This window comes from Thermobia domestica, chromosome 11 (genome assembly GCF_964235325.1).
Source record: "Thermobia domestica chromosome 11, izTheDome1.hap1.1, whole genome shotgun sequence".
Lineage (NCBI taxonomy): Eukaryota > Metazoa > Arthropoda > Insecta > Zygentoma > Lepismatidae > Thermobia > Thermobia domestica.
In genome coordinates this window covers 240,140,852-240,161,545 of record NC_137464.1, presented here as the reverse complement: position 1 = coordinate 240,161,545, position 20,694 = coordinate 240,140,852, and the positions used below count along the sequence as shown (strand labels likewise).

Sequence of the window (20,694 nt, the reverse complement as noted above, 5' to 3'; positions counted from 1 at the left end):
CAGGCAACAATTTTTATAGAGGGAGTTTGGCTACGGGCATATAAATTGAAGTACTCACAAACTACCTCTGTAAAAATTGTTGCGGAAGTACCTTAGGATTCTGAAACATGGATATTTGGATAGGACACAAATTAGTTCCAAGTGAAGTCTTGACCCGACTACGGTAGATTCCATAGTCTTGAAGCTATGAACCTTTAAAGTTCAATTTTTCATGTTTTCGGCAGCCTATAACTTCGAAAGGAAGCGTTTGTGCACCCAGGTTGGTCTATACTTTTTGTCTTATTTTGGTGTCAGGAATCACCTCCCAAACGTTGTCGGTGTTGTTTTGAAACACAGTATAATCATAGTTTAACTACATATATCTAATTCTAACGACCCGATTTTTATCGCGTTCTTAGGATCTCAACCAAATATACTATTTCTTTCATGAAGTCTAACTGTTATTTCATAATTTATCTATTCGATAGCAAATCGCAGCCTTATCGTTTAATCCTGCATAATCTGATCGTACTCAGTCACGTATTTGTATTTTATTGTGTATCTGTATAATGAATGGGCTTGTATAATACATAGTTTGCTGAAAGAAGTACCATTGAGTTGCTATTTTCACTACATAAAGCTATTTAGACATTTTGTTAGTATATTTTCAACAATTCTTATTTCTCACTGGAGAAGCTACCTTGTTATCCGGATTTACAGTCTACGGCCGAAGTCCTAATTACACACTGTTGCATCCAAAATAAATTACGTCAGTCTATGTAAGTTATCATCAGATGGAGTTACACATATTTTTACGATGAGCAGTCAAAAAGTTCCCGGAATGATGTTATAGTTTCGGTATTAGTGATCCAATCATAATGAATCTTGCACCGTATAGTCCTTAGGTTACCTAATTATGAATCTGACAAGTCTCAATAGGTCATACAAGGCAGTGCATGAATAGCATGTGGTGATCAGTTAATGCAATGCGCCAAAACATCAAATTAATGTGCAAAATGGGAAAATATGCTTCGATAGGCTTAAAAGTAATATATTTATACATGAGGTGTCCCACCAGGAAAGGCCATATTTTGAGGAATGATAGTATGGGTCATACCAAGCGATCATTCGAGATATCAATGAAATTACCAGTCTATTTCGTGCACATTGTTTCGAAGGCGCATATCTCCGGAACTGATGAAGACATCGAAGTCATTGAAAAACAGGTAGGTAACACATGTAGTAGGCATGATATATGCATCACATTCATTATACTTACAGATCTCACTATTCCGGGAGAACTCTTGGAATTCATATTCAAATTTCTATCTACCCAATGAAATGAAACAATTCAAAGTTGCTTGCTTTCACAACAATGTAAGCGAATGGGAAAATAAAGAGGTGTTTTCACAAATTTATTTTTCTTCTTTCTTTCTTTTCACTCTTGATTAGGTCGTGTGTGTATGTGTATGTGTTTATGCCTGGGTACAACAAACGGTTCTGTGAACTCGAAATATTTTAAAAACCGGTTCTAGCGAACCGGTGCGAACCGGCTGAATAGCACCACTGCTTAAAAGTACTTTACAGTGACAGTGCTTTAAGGAAATATCACCTTTATCCTTTCGCAACCGTAGAAAAGATCAAAACCAAGGCGGCGGCTGAAGATATCAAAATAGACCTTTCGTCGGTGTTTCCAGCAATCGTAGGAGAAGTGTAACAAGTGTGTGTGTTCCGAAGGTGCCTACTTTGAAGACGAATAAGGAAATCTGTAATTATATTGTGATAACAAAGTGCTACAAGAAAATTTCGGGAACATTTTGACTCCTCCTCATAAAATTGTAGTGACTTCAGAGCTTCTTATTTCATTTTATCTTCTAAGAAGTCTCGAGGGTATCAATAAGTCTTCAACACCAAATTAACATAGTTTCGGCATTGTAACAATGCTTTTTTTCAAGCACATTATAATAATATGTCTGATGAAAGCTTTATTATAATGCCGAAACTGTGGCACAGTTTGATTATATATTTCTTCAACTATATTGCTCCTCTTAGAGATTCAGTTATCTAATTATGAATCCACACAAAGCTAAAAAAAAATTTGTCAAGTTCAAAATTCAAGATAACTAGATCAAATTTTATAAACAACATATGAAATCGACATAGAGCCTATTTCTACGAAGCTAAAGAATTATACTTTTGATTTAGGGCAACTTTTAAGGCATTAAGTTATTTTTGGGATCAATACTCTATAAAACGTGTTTTTTTTTTCCCTTATGTAAGTTGGATCAAAATATCTCATTTATAAAATGAAAACCTTCAATTCCGTCTTAGTGATAAATTTCGCAATATCCCACCTAATCTAGAGTAGAGGATGCAAAGAGAACATTTATTCAAAATTTCAAGGTTCTAAGCTGACAGTTTCAGAGATCTGGCGATCGAAAAAATTAAATAAATAAATAAAAATAAGAATAAAAATAAAAATAAAAATAAAAATAAAAATAAAAATAAAAATAAAATAAAAGTAAATAAATAAAATAAATAAAAATAAATAAACTGAAAGATAAAAATTTTTAAAAAAAGAAAAAAAACAGACCTCCGCCCTAATCCTCTTTTAGGACTCGTATTTTGCAAAACATTTTATGTGCAGTCTAGGGTGCAAGGAGAATATTTATACAAAATCTCAAAATTCAACGCTTGATAGTTTCGGATATCTGGAGAACGACAAAAAATAATCCAAGCCTTCCCTTACCCCTCTTAATAGTCGTATTTCGCAAAACCCCGTCTTAACCATGATGCAAGGAGAACTTTATAAAAAATTTCAAAGTTCCACGCCTAATTGGATCGGAAATTTTTTGATAAGTGAACCGGTGAGTGAGCAAGTCGATCTCTTCTTTTATCGCTCGGGGAGAATAAGTTTCATTTCCGACACAAAGAGCTGAATTTGGATTTAAACTGCATCGGAAGGGTCACTATTCGTCTCAGCGATCTCAAAAACTATGGATTCGACACTAATATCGGTCATTTTCAATCATTTGTATATATATCACCCCTCCTCCTCAAGTTGCGGGGCTGAATTTGGATTTAAACGGCATCGGAAGTGTCCTCAGCGACCCCGAACACTATGGATTCGATACTAATATCAATCACTTTCGATCATTTTTAAATATCTTCCCTCTCTTACGTTGCACTGTCAATGTGAAATTATAAAAACCATCCCAGGGGTTCGAATCTCATCAGTGTTGAAAATTTGATCGAGATCGGTCGAGTGATTCAAGAGTTATTAAGTCACAAAGATAGTCACTTTCACTTTTATGTATTTTTATATATCTTCCACTTCCTCCTTCTCTAACTTGCACAGTCAAAATGAAATGATAAAAAGCATCCCAGGCCTGAACCTCATCTATGTGGTAAATTTGATCAAGATCGATATCGTGGTTTATCAGTTATTGGGTTTTATTTATTTTTATATATCTCTTCCCTCCTCCTCCCCTATGTTGTACTGTCAAAATAAAATGACAAAATGCATTCCAGAACCGAACCTCATCTATATTGAAAATTTGATCGAGATCGGTCTAGTGGTTCAAAAGGTACGAAGGCTCAAACATAGTGAGTTTCATTTCTATATATATAGAATATATATATATATATATGGTTCTAAATACTTAATATTATAATTGTTACAGTCACTGTAATTGGGTTCATCGACCTGTTGTATTTTTCAACAAATAAGTAAATAAATTGGTTGATTGTTTTGTATTTATGGCTTTTGTCGGCAACGAGGTTACATAGAATGAAGCGTTCGATGTTCTTCCACTGGCTGTAGAACCTGGGTCCTAATGCACTAAAACACACATGAACCATTAAACCAGCCAAGAGGGTTACAATAAATAGATATTTTTTAAAAGAACTCAAACCCTTTACATTAAATTCTGCTTTGTATGGAACATAACCTCCTTTGCATACTAGTTTTATTGTTAAATAAATAAAGCACTTAAAGTTTATGAATTTTCAATTTCAACACTATTCCTTTCCTGTAAAAACTACAAACATCGTCACCATATTTCAATTACAGGTCGTTCCATAAAACATGGAAAGTTTGCCTGCATTAAGTAGCAATATTGTTGTCCACAGAATAGCGCAATATCCTGAGAAACAAAGATATTGTTATAACGAAACATGAAAACAATAATATAGTTAATTAGACATAATGTGTAAAAATAATATTGTGCAAAATGTTAAATTTTTGGTTAGAGAGCTAGGGCCCGTAATGCATAAATATAATCTGGCAACATTGAAATAGCTTATCCGTGCTGAAAACTTAATGTTGGACACCAAGAACTGGGCTGACAATGAAGAAAGTACTCTAATACTTCGCCAATTCTGGATGTGTTCTCAAACTGTAAGTTGATTTCTTTTTTTAAAAGAATTACATATCATGTACGCTATATATGTATTTTATCTTAAGGTCTTGTATGTAGTAAGTGATATGAAAAGATAGAAACATTTTATAAATCCTTAATACTGGTAAAATGTCACATAGTTTCCATTAGTAACAACAGAATGATGTATCTGATTTATTAGTTTCATCCATCTTGACTCTGGTACTATTACTTAAATAATTAATACTTTCCTGACCAGAGTATATACTTATTTATTAAAATACTAATAAATAGCAGTCGTAACAGTTTCAATAATTTAACGTTATCTTCATCAGATGTTAACTGACAGAAAAATTTAATAAATAAGTATATACTGTGGTCAGAAAATTATTAATTTGTTAGCAAAATTTCCAAAGTTTCTAGTTGATTATTCGAGAAAAGATAACATGTCAAAAATGACCGCGTTTGGACTCCTCAGTCAACAAACCTAACTCCGTGAATTTTCATTATTTATGGAAATGTGAAGGACATGTTTATGGATGATCTTTTCAAAGGATCTTTAAGAAATATTGCTAACATTTACAGAATGTAATCATATTTGTTCCAAGAAGCATATTTCGTGTAAGTAGTGCAAACTGATTAACATTTAGTTGAAACTTTATTTTACTGATATGAAAGACAAAGATCTAACACTAATGATCAAGGTTATAACTGCATGTACATTAATAACAACAACAACAACAATGTATATATACTAGTGTCAATTACCCACTTCGCTGGATTAAAATAGGAGAAATTAGTAATATGTTCCCTTAGTTAGTCAGTTTTTACTATTACTGAAGCACTTTTAGTCAGTATCGGTCATTTTCGATCATTTTTATACATTTCTCCCTCCTCCTTCTCCAAGTTGGGGGCGGAATTTGGATTCAAAGAGCACCTAAAGTCTCACTGTTCATCTCAGTAATCCCAAAAACTATGGATTCGGCAGTAATATCGGTCATTTCCGATCATTTTTTTTATATCTCTACTCTCCTCCTACCTCAAGTTGCGAGACTGAATTTAGATTTAAACGGCATTGGAAGTGTCACTATTCATCTTTACGACCCTGAAAACTATAGATTCGACACTAATATCAGTAATTTTCTATCATTTTTATATATCTGTTGTACTATCAAAGTGACATGACAAAAAACCATCCCAGGCCCGAACCTCACCTATGTTGAAAATTTGATCGAGATCGGTCGAATGGTTCAAGAGGTACGAAGTCACAAACATAGTTAGTTTCATTTTAGATTGTATATTGTGGTTTTCGTGAGTGAGGTTATCCATTTTTCTTTCTTTTCTTTTTTTTTTTTTTTTTTTTTTTCTCAGGAGAGTTCTGCAGGTAGGGAGAAACCTTAACAATGTGCCCAGTTTAGAAATTTTTAGACTTCACTGAAGAAAGTATCAGCGACCACTGAAACCATTATGAGTAAATCACAAAAATTCGACTTGCAAAGCAAGACTGTTCTTATTTGAATTTTGTATAGCAGTGGTTTTCAAACTGTGCGGCTCGCCGCCCTGAGGTTGCGCCGAAGGTTGTCAGGGGAGGTGCGAGAATTAAAAAAAATATCCTACAAAGGAACATATTTATAATGCAACACAGATGCTTAAGTCTGCATCCTTCTTTTTTAGTAATACATAGTGGACTAAGTCTTTGTAACACCTCTGTACCACATACGATCAGGAATTACCTTTTCACCTTTGTCTTAAACGTGTATAATGCTTGTTAGATGGCCACTAAGGATCTTCTACTTTATCTCTGTAGAATAGTATGTCTTCTTAAATGTCTCTGGAATTTTGCGCGACGCCATGAGAACTGAATTTTTCTTTCTCTTAATTTTCTGTTATTGTTTTTGTGGTGATTTTTGAGTTTTAATCTTTTCTAAAGAACTACTGCCATTCACAAATAGTCTAATTTGTTTTATTTTCATTGGTCGAAGCCATCTAGCGTCTTGCCATTTCAAAATATGTCCCGAGATTTAATAAATTGTATGACTCAAACAAGGTCATACATCCCATTGACTTTGCTCAACATTTAAATATGCTGGCTTTTATTATTTAAATTCCCTCTCTGTTCGTATTTTTCAATTTTAACATAAATATCTGACTCACCACAATTTATAATTATTAGCACATTAAAAGATGTAGTCAGTGTGTACAATGTAAATCACCTGTGTCAATGAGATATTTCCATTAGTAATAAATAAATGAAACGTAGTTCATCATAGAGATACTCTTTCCTTTATGGACATATGTATTTATATTGGTGACACATTTCATTTTTGACAGGGGAGGTGCGTTCAGATTTTGGTAGTTGAGGGGAGCCTTAACTGCAAAAAGTTTGGAAACCCCTGTTGTATACTATAGCATCTATCAGCATAGATATAAACATAGAAAAGAGTGATCATAATTATTTTGATTATTTTGAATTATACAGATTATTTTGAATTAATCTGTATCGAGTAGTAAACGATTTATCGTTTAGTACTGTTTTTGTAGTGGTTTGTTATTTGATCTATCCATATTCAGTTATGTTAAAAGACGTGAACACCATCGCTTTCGTTTAAAAGTTTTCTTGATTCAGCCCCTTAACTAGTATATTTTGATATATTGGCTCCCACAAGAAATGCCTTAAAGTGAAGGACAGTGGCTTGATTTTGCAACAGAAAGGTGTACAGAAAAATGACCTACAAAACATCGCTAAAATTCTTTATTTTTTTTTAGAAAAGAAAATATTACAAATATTTACCATATCTATTGCTAGAAAGTTAAAAGTATTTTTGGCATATTTTTTTAAATGAAAATTTAAGTTAAATATGCCCCAAAAAAATCTTTTTAAAAGATATACTTGTTTCATTAATAATTAACAATATTTTCTAAAAACAAATTACGAAATTTTGTAAGATATTGGATTTAGAATAATTCTTTAAAGAAAATGTTTCCTACAGTTCAGCATTTAGCTGTGATATGAAGTTAGCTACAGTTATTTTATAGAACTTATGTCAGAACTTATACGCTGGCAAATAAAACAAATTATGGGAAAATTAATAAATCTGTACACAAACACACACACACACAAAAGTATTATGAGACCTTGAGTAAAGAGTTGAGAAAAAGACGCATAAAGTGCTTCGTATGGAGTAGTGTGCTATATGGGTCAGAAACATGGACATTACACAAAAATAAGGAAAAAGAACTAGAAGCTTTCGAAATGTGGGTGGGGAGAAGAATAGAGAGAATTAGCTAAGTTGAGCGGAAAACAAATGAGAGGGTGTTAGAAATAGTGGAGGAAGAAAAGAACAATTTTAGATATTATTAAGAAGATGAAGAGAAACTGGTTGGGGCATTGGCTGGGGAATGAGGGGCGTTTCTGAGAGTATAGTGGCAGGAAAGAGAGAGAGGTGGCAAAGGAGATCTCAATTAATGAACTATATCAAAACAGAGAAATCCTACGCGAAGACGAAGAGGGTTAGCGGAAGATCGTGCAGCATGAAAGCTTCTCAATTGCAGCAAGTGACCTGCTAATAATGGCAGAATACCTATGATGATAATGATGATGATATATTGTACACATACACACACTTTGAAATTTGTTTCACGTTTATGCAAACGTATAGTTTTAATATATTTCAACAATTAAAAATTTTACTATATGCAATGGACGGTATATTATTAACGAATTCCAAGAAATCACAGGAAAAAATTGTGTTCAGAATCCTTTTACTCTGACAATAGATTACGACAAATATATGCAAGTTAAATATACGGATATGAGAGAACGTCGGCTTGGCTATCAACATCCTTCTCACATTTTGAAGAGTTTGTTTTAGCTTTAAGAGAGATAGTGAAGGTGCAGTTGAAATACACAAATAAAGTATTAGAAATTAACATTTTTCAAGTTCGGAAGTACTAATTACATTTACCTTTTAACATTTTTATAATTATAAACACTTTAATTGATTATACATACACACAAATATTAATTTTTTAAAAAAAAGGTCGAATTGTTTACCAAGATGATTTAAAATTTGAAAATATCAGAAATATCTACTTAAAAATATACATTCTCGGAGCCAAAAATTTGAAATATACATTCTCAGGTAATTTTTATAAATATCTGCAATGTTCTTTTCGTAACAATGTATAAAAAAGTTAATATATGCAAACAAAATCCAAGTCTCGGTGATTAGTAATTTACGATTGCATTTTGCTAGCACCTCACTAATAGATAAAGCTCTTTAAAAAAAAAAAAAAAAAAAAAAAAAAAAAAAAAAAAAGTAGCTAACCTGTAATTGATAAAATAACTGGATAAAAATAAACAATTTTCTGATAAAGAGTTTGTCAAACGATGCCTTTGTATTTCAAGAAAGTTGCATTTAAAAACAAAATGGTCTATCGAGGAACAATGTTATGCAAAGAGTAAAGGGACTAGCAGCGACTATGGAAGTATGTTTGAAGAAGAAACTGTAGGCTGCTTGTGTTCTTTTTAATGGTGGATCATAGTACCATCTTACCTGATACTGACTCTTTTTTGTCAGCTATGCTTTAGAAAATACCAGTTCACCATTAAAAACATCGTAGGAGATGAAGCTCCGAGAGGTCGACAAGAATTTTGGATTTCTGGTACCCCTGAGACAAGAATCCAAGTGCTCGTGTTTCATCAGCTATGACTGCATAATTCATCAACAGAATGTCTGTGCAAGATCTCTTAGGTTTGGTGAAGTTGTCGGTTATATTGTAAAATTTATCCGGGTTCGGAATTCGAATAATTGAAAATTCCACAATTTTCTACAAACAGAATATTATACAGATTACAGTTATGTTATTTAGCTTTGTAATGTGCGATGGTTGAGCTACCGTAAAATGCTCATACACATTTTTGAATTAACAGATGTTGAATTTTAATTTTATTCAAGAGTTCATTAAAACGAAAGGTAAGCCAGTAGCCGCGTTTGATGGTCCAGAGTGATCATGGTCTTTGGCTTTCTTAAGGATACAACTTCTCGTTTAACTGGTGTAGCTTGAAGCTTCAGTCAACAGATAAACTGATATACAACCACATTTGTAAAGAGACACCTAGAGGATATCGTTACGCGAGTACAAGAACAACATAATCATGGTAAAAAAAAAAAAAAAAAAAAAAAAAAAATCTATTTTAGAACACAGAATTGTATTATATGAAAATGATGTAAATACGCGGGAATCATGCTTTACAATAAACTTCTCAAAGATATAAAGACTCAGGACTCTGTTGCTAAGTTTAAAAAAAGAACTTCAGAAATATTTATTACATATATATGCAAGGATTTCTGCATAGACTGCAAGTAATACTTACTATAATTTTGTTGTTAATAATGGTAACATGCAAAACGCAAGGCATGATTATTAACCTAGTAGTGAATGTAATTTACATTATTATTATTATTGTTTGTTTTTTCTTTCTGTTTTCTTTTTACTTTTGTTTGTTTTACTTTTATATTTGTATATACGTGACGTGTCCACTTCAGATGCATTGTAGTATAGTGCTAAATGTATGAAAAAAGACGAAAATAACCACAATACAATGCAATTCTGTTCAAACCCTTTAAACTACTAGAATTAAACTAGAAATGTTCAAGTGCCAACTGCAAGATCACGATTTGACACATTTTAAACTTATGGGGAACAATCCACACAACAAACGTATGGGGAACATCCTCTTCTTATCTTTCTGCGATTCATTACTATAGGTGGAATTTCAAGAATTATTCTAGTATTTCGATGTTCAGAAGAAGAATATACAGCTAATGATAAACACATTCTCCTTCATGGAGCCGATGTTCCAGAAGATCTTCAAATGAAACTTACGAAGCTCTAGAATGGCTTAACTAAACTATCCATTTTAAAATTTAGTCTAAAGTGTGTGATGAAGGATAATTTACCAAACGTCTGTCTGAGTTTTCCACCTTTTCGGAGGAATATTTTTATGCAAACTCTAAAATAAGAACAAAAATAACAGAGAATCACCTGAGGCAGTGTCTCCGCCTAGAAACTACAGAAATTACTCTTGACAAGGAGTTATTAGTAAAACCTAAGGAAAGCTAATGTTTATATTGAATAAACGTATGTGTCTGCGTTATTTTTAGCACTACTTTGAAACAAAAAAGATAATCTTCTGTTGACATATAGTAAGAATAGATCTCATTTAAAAAGGGAGTAGGAGAACCGAGGAATATTTTTAGTCATTTTTCACCAACCTGAACAAACTCCATGGCTCTGGATAAGTAGAGTAACAAATAAAACACAGTTCTGACCAGAGCAGAATGAAATATATTAAAAACTATACTTACAATGTGTTACAGTTTTAAGGACCTAACGTCCTCTTCATCAGACACAAACACTGAGAAAAGACAGGTGACAGCAGATGAGATCATGTATATAAGATCTGCTGTCACCTGTCTTTTCTCAGTGTTTGTGTCTGATGAAGAGGACGTTAGGTCCTTAAAACTGTAACACATTGTAAGTATAGTTTTTAATATATTTCATTCTGCTTTGGTCAGAACTGTGTTTTATTTGTTCACCAACCTACTTAAATGAAAAAGAGACAATACGTAAAATTTTAACAATTTGATTTTAAAATATCAATAAAAATAATAATAAAAAAAAAAACTTTAAAAAGTGTATGATAACCAAATTACAGTACCAAATCTAATTATTTGCTGACTAAACCCAACACAAATAAGTTTTCAAAAAATAGGATCTTGTTGAACAAGTTTTCTTTTCAATTTTATTTATTTATTTATTTATTTATTTTTAGTCCTCATCTCGATACCAAATCATTTAATGGGCTCGCAGTATTCAAGAGAATGAGGACATCTACTGAAAAACTGTATAGGAATTTATTTTAGTATTCACGACAAATACAACAGGAGTAATCATTGTTCTACTGTCCTACTATAGTCTTCTTTTCATATATTGATAGAAGGGAGGGAGTGTAATTATGGACATTTTTTCCAGTGAATACTTATAGTAGATACTTTTACTTTTACTAGATACTTTTAAGTGGATACTTTTCCACTTACTTTTACTGGATACTTTTAAGTGGATACTTTTCCACTTACTCTTACTGGATACTTTTAAATGGATACTTTTCCACTTACTTTTACTGGATACTTTTAAGTGGATACTTTTCCAGTGGATATATATATATATAAACAAAAAATAATCTTTTACTATTTATTAAAACATAACCTGAAAATTTCAAAAGTTACGCAACAGATTTAACGCGGTAAGATTATTAAGATTGCTTCCCGGTTATATTTGCTCCAATATTTCAACAATAAAGCTTCTTCATCTTCTTGGATCAGCAATCTCACGATTGGCTTAATGCAACTTTTTCTTTTTCCCTAACCCCAGTTAGAATTTTCATTTTCTTGTAATTTTTCTTCTCTACATCTTTTATTATTTGGTCCGTATATTTTAATTGTGGTCTTCAGCTGAGTATTTTCTTTCTGCCATTCCCTCCATAGTTAAGAGCGTGATTTCTTCATATTTTATAACGTCTCCAAATCTTTTGTATACTTCTTTTTTTCTCTTACCATTTTCAACATATTTTTCATTTGATACCTTGTCCAACCATCTAACTTTTCCTTTCTTTTTTCTTTTCTTTCTTTCTTTCTATCTTTCTTTCTTTCTCTTTCTTTCTTTTATTCTTTCTTTTCTTTTCTTTCTTTTTTTGGAGTGTATGCTTCACATCTATACAACGTCACATTCCATATACATGCTTTCATCATCCTTTTTCTTAAGTTTTATGTCGATATATTCGGTCAGAAGCATTTATTTTTCTAAGACAGAGATGTCACACGAAATAAAATATCACCATCTTCCAGGATAAATGAATAGCGATACATTCAAAGTGAATGATATAGGGCCGGCCCCGTGACAATTTGCTGCCCAGTGCAATGACATCATTTGCCGTTCCCTCCTCCTTTCTCCAGAAAGAACAAATCTTAAAAGCCATGATTTTAAGTATGCTAGCTACTTCATTATGAACAACGAAGGGAGAGGGAAAGATATTCGCACTCAGAAAGACATAAACGCTACAAATACAATCTCGTTTTTCTGTTTTCTTTCTTTAAATAATAATCTATTATGTTAGTGAGCTATAAAGTAAACACACCTCCAGAGAAAAGATGGTAATCCTTTCTGTAGAATTCAATATCGAACCTCAATCTCAATATATCAGTTTGCAATTGCAGTGCAAGTACTCTTTTGTCTTTGTTTCTCGATTTTTCTTCTGCATTTGTTAAAAAAATTAAAGAAATAACTTGTTTCCATCTTCAATTATAAGGAACTTGTTTGTGATAATGACAAGACACTAGTTTTCATATCAAAACTGTGATAACTAACTAACTAAATGGAACAAGTGTTCACTACTGTTCGAAAATTGAGTTCCTGTACTTGACAACAATCAAACAATTCATGCTGGAACTTCTTTGGCCATTTGCTTTAGCACTGTTCATGTGTCCGTAAACTAATGCGACCTAAACATGATTTATGAATGTAGTATTCAAATAGAAGGTCAGTTTAGTAAATATAACTACCATCATTATGAAGCCTATTTCCAACAATAAATATTTATTTTAAATAATATAGATATGTCAGATTTTTTCCGTCCCTCGAACCATGCCGCCTTGTGCAAATGCACATATTGCAAATATGGTAGAGCCAATCCTGGAATGATAGCTCATGAAACAACAAAACTTTAAAATAACAATACCGTACTTCTGGGTGAGTCGCAGACAGCAGCCCTTATCTCATTCTGAGCCCTCATTACAGCTCTCATCAGCCTACTTACATGAGGACAATAATATGAACACTTCAAGTGAGTTGAACTCTCTCGTGGTTATGTGGTTAATGTATGCGCCTTTGGCGTGGAAGACCCCGATTCCTGGTTGGAGCTTATGTGATTCGTACATCATGTTAAACTGTATGTCGACGTCTCATATAGTCTCGGTGCTGAACATCACGTTAAACTTTCAATCAACCATCAACTATAAATTTAGAAGGGCATTATTTGTGAATGTCACGCTTTCGATTGTCTTGACTGTTGTCAAGCTAGGAGAGAAATTTGAAGCAAAAAGTGATTACCTGTAAAAGAAGAGCGAACATTAGATATGAATGTACTTTCAGTCTTTTGGAGTTGTCATTCTATATTAGTACCTTTGTTCATTTCACCCAGAAACACTTGTTCCTCAGTTTACAGTCTATATAACTCAAGAACGAATTCAGGAGAACTTCTCCAATCTCGATCAAATTTGGCATGATGTTTCACCTTGACCTACTCTATATGCTTGTCTAATATTATATTGTGTAAGCTTTTGGTTCCCTAACTAACAAATAGGCATGTTTTTGTAAGCATAGGGAATGGAAGATTATTAGAGAATAAGAAATGGAATATTATTATTCCACGTGTGTAACATAATGATGATTGGTTGGAAATCTCCTAATGCATTCTGTTTGAAAAAAAAAAAAAAAAAAAAAAAAAACCTAGCAAACTGGAGAGAAGAGGGGTACACTTTTCTTCGGAATAAATATTTGACATAACCCACGTAACAGGGGCGGATCCAGGGGGGGGGGGAGCGATTCCCCCCAGAAGAGGAAACTTTTTCTTATTTTATATATAAACAAAACCCATCCCAGAGTTTGGAACTCTTAAAAGTAGCTCTAAATGGCAGTATTATAACCCACCGCCCCCCCAGAAGTCCGTCCTGGATCCGCCCCTGCTACGTAAGCAGGTAAAAATTACAAGAGTGTGCTCTCAGGCTTTTCCCTTGCTGTAAGCATATTATATCCACATAAGTAAAATTGTTTCTAACTAATGTTTTTTTCAAAGAACTCCTTATTGAGAAGTCTAATACTTTCAAAAGAAAGTAATTCCACTTTTAAACAAAATACTAGTAATCATTTCATTTGGGGAATGAAATTTCAAGTTATCATCTACTATTAAATGGGATGGTACCTTCTGAATTGTAAAAGATGATGATGAAATTTAGTAGAATAAAGTAAACTGAAGAAAGAAGGAAAATTTCCAAATCCTTAATTTTTCAGGAAACAAATAAATAAATAAATAGATAAATAAAACTGGCTGACTGACGTTCACCTTTTTTCGAAGGAACAAAAATTTTTGAAACTATAATTTCGGTAGGACAGAATCTATTTTGTAGAATTCTGTTCTTTCGATTGATGCAACTTTATGCACAGAAAAAGATTACAATATCTTAACTATAGTGACTTTTGCACTTGACGTTCTAGATACCAATTTTTCAGTTACTTCTATTTTTACATATCGTATATTAAAGATTACTCATGGCCAGTGGCGGATCCAGGATATGATCAAGGGAGGGGCTAAACCATAGTTTGCCGCTTTATCCAGGGTAAAGCAGGTTTGAAACCCACTTTATCCAGTGTACACTTGAGCGTACCAGTATAGCTTCCCTTGGATCCGCGCCTGCTCATGTCTGATTTTTCTTAGTCTGTGTTTTACAAGTTAGATTATTCGGTTTCTATTTCTTCAACACTTCAAATTTAATTAGAAAGCAGGTTTTAAATTTCGAGGTGGAAGACTTGGGTTATAGTTAGGGTTATGCAGAGTTATAGTCAAAATTTTATTAAACTTGAAACTCAGGAGTTTGTTTCTATATCAGTTTTGAATTAATGGGTTGAGAAACCAACATATGCACATACAAATATGAGTTTCAAAGATTTAAGACATAAGACGAAGGAATCACGTTAAAAGAAGCTCTAGTCGTAAAGGAGAGAACATATCAAGTTGTGACGTTGTTAGGACCTTCTATAAGAGAACTCTTCTCAGCACATTTTAAGCCCATCAATCAATATCAAGGTAGTACATACACCAAAATAAACGTTATGTATAGTGAGGAAAGTTTGTTTGCAGTGCCTAGTATAGGAAAATATAAATGTTACTAAATAGTAACTGAAACCGAATTGCAGCGGTTTTGTCACGTGACTCATACAAATAATTTAATTGGAAATTAAAACAATAAATTTGATTAGTTTGGTTTTCTAATGAATATCTTTCTGAATACTGTTCATCCTAGCTTTAGAATTTCTTTGCCTTATTGAAAATAAAATCTGATCAAACGAAATCATTTCTGATAAATAAATAAACAAATAAATAATACTTAATGATACAATACTCAATTACTTATTAAAAGTGATTTACTTTTGTCAGATTTTATTTTTAATTAATTTATTTATCCTAATTGGATTGGACACATCTTGCGAAGAAATTGTCTTCTTGATACCGCCATAGAAGGAGAGATGGAAGGAAAGCGAGGAATAGGAAGAAGAAGAACACAACTGATCGATGATTTGAAAAATAGAAGAAAATATTGGGAGTTAAAAGAGAAAGCTAAAAATCGAGAAACGTGGAAGAAACATTTCCAGGAGGAAGCTAAAAATCGAGAAACGTGGAAGAAACATTTCCAGGCTCAAACTGAAAGTTAAGAAGAAGAAGAAAAGAAAACTCATTAGTCCCAGGAGCTGACAATAGGCGGAATACTTAATAATAATAATAATAATAATAATAATAATAATAATAATAATAATAATAATAATAATAATAATAATAATAATAATAAAGATGATGCAACAGAAAATAATAAATATACATTTTCCTTCTACATCTGCTAAAAAATAAAAAAAATACAAAAAATAAATAAAAACTTGTTTTCACCTTCAATGATAAGGAACTTTTTGTGACAAAGACAAGACTAGTTTTCATATCAAAACTGTGATAACTAACTAAATGAAACAGGTGTTCATTACTTTTCGAGAGTTGAATTCTTGTATTTGACAACCATCAAGCAATTCATGTTGGGATTTGTTTGACCATTTATTTTAGCGTTGTCCATAAGGTCACCTTAATAAATTTAACTACCATCATCATAAAGTATGTTTCCAACAAGAAATATTTTAACAAAAGAGACACTGACCAAAGCTTAAAACCCACTTTATTTTAAATTATAATTTGTAACTGTTTCGGATATCTAACATATCCTTCTTCAGACACTATCCTGTTTTATTTGTTTTATATTTGTTTTAAATAATATAGTTACGACAAATTTTGCCGCCCCTCGAAATTTGCCACCCTGGGCAAATGCACGTGTTGTATATATGGTATATCCGGCCCAGGGACGTACGCAGGAATTTATTTCGAAAGGGGTCTAAAGCGTTTCGGGGGGGGGGTCAAAATACAATTTGAGGCTAAATTATATGAAATTTTCTAACATTGCCCCTGAAAGTAGACTACATTTACAAAAAAGTCGGGATTTCGGGGGTTCCGGACCTCCAGGACCCACCCCCTGCGTACGCCCCTGATCTGGCCCAGATCTTCGTTCAAAACATAAAGATGAAATAAAGACAAAAGTCCTTGAGAAAGAAGAATAAGTCACCTTATACAAATTCTCATGAAGTCACATTAGAAATAGTATTGGTGTGAAAGTCACTTGTCCCAAATGAGTAATAATACAAGAAATCAATAATAATTAGTTCTTCAAAAAAGAATAAAGAAAATTCTCTTGTCACGTACATCCACAATTTTTATCCGTTACCCACAAATAAAATATATCTGCAGAAAGCTTTATTAATGCAAATAATCGTGGGTAACTGCATCCGTGCTAGGCTCTAATTAATGTATACTTTAACAAGGTTATGTAGAAATTAAAAATAAAGAAATATATATTATGGAGAGCTTATTGGAGAGCATTGCAGCATATATATTAGTTTACTTACATATTTTGGTTCATTTTTTCAGGTTTTCACAGATCAAATGATAGACACCCGGAGGAATGGTGAGAATTCGAGCAGTTCCATCTCTCCAGTCGTTCACGTATGAGGCGATGTCCAAAATTTTATTAACTAGTTCACCAAAAACATATTCTCAGCTCCATCTATTTTACGAAAAGAAAGAAAGTGTACGAAGATATTTCAACAATCTAGTGGCAAGTGTTAGAGCTAAATTATTAAAAGTAGCTTTCTGTTTTTGTGAAAACGACGTTCCAGTTGCATCTTTTAATGATCAAGTATACCCTCCTTCTCTGTTTATTTTAGAAATTTTACTGACAAACGATACAGAGCAGATACGTTTCCCATACGGCGAGAACTTCAGAACAAAACATTTGAACATCATGTTTAACTTGTTGAAGAAATTTGGATCAAATTTGGATACTTTAGAGTTTGTATGTTATAGTTTCAGTATTCATTTCTTTCAGCGTTTACATTTGTTTGAGACAAATCTACTGAATGATACTCTAGTCACTGCTTCAAGACTATGTACGTTAGGTGTTCAGTATATCTGTACTGATGAAACATTGAAACTTATTGGAGAACATTGCAGCAATCTTCAAACCCTAGATGCTTCTTATTCAGTGACGATCACAGACGATGGCTTGCACTATCTCTGTCAAGCCATAACGAGGACGAAAGATTTGGAAGAAGCGCAGTGTCATGAATCCGTGTTTGGTGCAGACAACGAAGGATATAGTTCATTTTGGCACATTTCAGGTGTATTTCCCCATATACTGTGCGATGTGCTCCTCCTGGCTCAAGGATGCAAAGAAAAAGGGTATTATTATTGTCGGAAAAAGACTGACTTGTGCGACACTTTACGAAAACTATCACTTAGAGCAACGAATGTCTCGTATAAAGGATTGCTTGGTGTTTTAGAATTAATAACCAATTTGACGACATTGGAAATAGATCTAGAAAGACTTCTTGTGGATGTATGTCGAGAATGGGAAAGTTCTGGTTTCAGAAACAAAGGTTATCCGATGCCTCAACTAAATTTAACGTCAGCATATGTCACAAATATATCACGGAATACATTTGATCTCATGAAATCTCTTTTCCCTCGACTCGAAAAATTGAAATGTATAAATTCTGATATACCTATAGCAGACCTTATTGAGATTCCAAATCTGACAGTGTTATCTTGGACAAAATGGGCCCATGGAATTAATATAAATTGTGACATAACAAAGTATCTAAGCGTCCGAGGAAAAAACCTGAAAGAACTTACTATTATATATTTCGATAATATGTTTGTGTTTCCAAATTTCCATATATGCATTTCAAATATACTATTTCATTGTCCCTTTTTAAAAGATTTGACCCTAGGAAACTCAACTGTCCGATGGGGAGAGGAAGACATTTCATATCACAATGAACTAAGGTATCTTTTTATTTACGGAGACGTTACAGAACATGCGCTCTTGAAGCTTTTTACGTGTGCTCGTAAATTACAACAAATAAATCTTCACGCTGTTACAGAAGGTGAAGGCGAGACCTTGGACAAACTCAGCGATCTTCCTACTCGCCCGCCATTGCTAGTGTTTAGAGCGGATAACTTATCTGAATTGGGCAACATTCAAAGATTCATTAGTGCGTACCCTGAAATTCGCCAACTTGGAATTATTAATTGTACTCTCGAAGACTTAGAGTTGAGTCAAAATAGTGATTTGGACTTAATTACAGAACAGCTATCAGTCATTAATGGACTTGTACTTATTTAACATGTGATGATGTATTTTTTCGAATAAATAAAAAAAAAAAATGCTTAATTGTCAAATACTTTTCATTTTATGTATATTATCTAGTTACGTTCATGTGATTTCTAACGATTATGAGTTATGCTGATTTTATAATAACACAGGGCTGCAAATTGAAAAAAAAGTTCATGTTGTTTTTTGATTAATATGTGAACTTAATTCTTTGTTCGTAGCTGATTACGAATAATGAATTCGTTTTTCCCTGTCACGTAAGGTTTTCTTACAAATCAATGTCAAAATTGGGGCCTTCTTCCGTATTCACTACTGCTATTTTATACCTTATTTCTTATCTCCTATCAGAATAAGATCTTATTATGGTAAATAACTGAACATGTTTTGTTTAATGTGCATGCAGACAGACAAAGAAAAGAATATAAGATTCTCTACGCATACAGATTACTACATATATACATATAATATGGAAATATATACATAAATATATACGTTGTAAAATGGAAATCAACATTCATATAACATACTTATTTTTTACATCGTTTTAGCACGCTTTCTCTTATAAGCTTTCCTAATTTTCTTGTGATTTTCTTCTGAAGTTTCTGTGTGCAGTGTGCGACAGTAGTCAGCCATCATGCTAACACTCGAAAGTGCCTGATACCTTTTCTCCATATCTCTCATGTCTTGGTGGAACCGTTCTCCTTGTTACTCACTTAATTCTCCGAGATTTGGTGGAAAGTAATCAAGATGAGAACTCAACTTGAGATTTATGTTGCAACCCAGTTCTTGAAATTTAACTAACATATTCTCAACAACTTCTCTGTATTCATCACTTTTTTGGTTCCGCAGGAAGTTCATCACCACGCTTTTAAATGCCATCCAAGCATCCCTTTTAGCATTAGTCATTGTTGCCTCGAAGTTTTTACCCTTCATAACTTCCTCATGTCTGGGCCAACGAAGACACCTTCCTTCACTTTGGCACATGAAATTGAAGGAAATTTGTTGCATATTAACTTGAAATATTCGCCTTCCTTGTCGAGTGCCTGAACAAAGTGTTTCATCAATCTTAATTTTATGTGAAGGGGAGGTAGTATAACTTTCTCAGGACTGACTAAATTTTGTTGAATGATGTTTTTTGATCCCGCGTTCAGTGTTTTCCGTAATGGACACTGTTTTCTTCCCTAGTAGTCATTTCGTGCCCTGCTATCCCACTCGCAGATGTAACATTGTATTTTCGTATACACACATTGTTGCCCATACAATGCTCAAAATCTTCAGATCTCCACACACCACACGACCATGTACGTCGTATTTAATTTTATTAAGAATAAATTGCACATTTTCGTATGTTTCTTTCAGTGACACAGAATGAGCAATAAGAACTGAGGGGAACTTATTTCCATTATATAACAGAACAATTTAAACTTGTTTTATTCGAGTCAATGAATAATCTCCAATCACTAGAAAAGCAAGGGAAATTTAACTTGATCAACAAACCTGACACATCAAAATAAACACGACAGAACCTTCTTTTGAGAAATACTGCACAAATTCTTTTTCCCGATATCTGTACCAGGAAAATGTTCCACAGGCCAGCAAGTTATTTTCATTAAGTCTGGAACCAAGAAGTTCAGCAGCTTCTTTAGACAGATTTATGTCTCTAACTAGATCATTGAGCTGGCGTTGACTGAGTGGTATAGGGTCACGAGATCCGCTAGGGAGGTTGTAAACTT

At 33.1% G+C, this 20,694-nt stretch overlaps 1 protein-coding gene across 1 annotated transcript; it reads left to right on the top strand.

Moving 5' to 3' along the window:
- The first annotated feature begins 4,155 nt into the window (after window positions 1-4,155).
- On the top strand, window positions 4,156-19,002 carry LOC145664852 (uncharacterized). Its single transcript, XM_081731869.1, has 2 exons — window positions 4,156-4,378; window positions 17,218-19,002. Exon 2 carries the CDS (start codon window positions 17,252-17,254, stop codon window positions 18,971-18,973), a length of 1,722 nt encoding a protein of 573 aa, XP_081587995.1. The 5' UTR covers window positions 4,156-4,378; window positions 17,218-17,251; the 3' UTR covers window positions 18,974-19,002.
- Window positions 19,003-20,694: the final 1,692 nt, after the last annotated feature.

Coding starts and splice junctions, on each gene's coding strand:
- LOC145664852 (XM_081731869.1), top strand. CDS start 17,252: ATGGTGAGAATTCGAGCAGTTCCATCTCTCCAGTCGTTCACGTATGAG.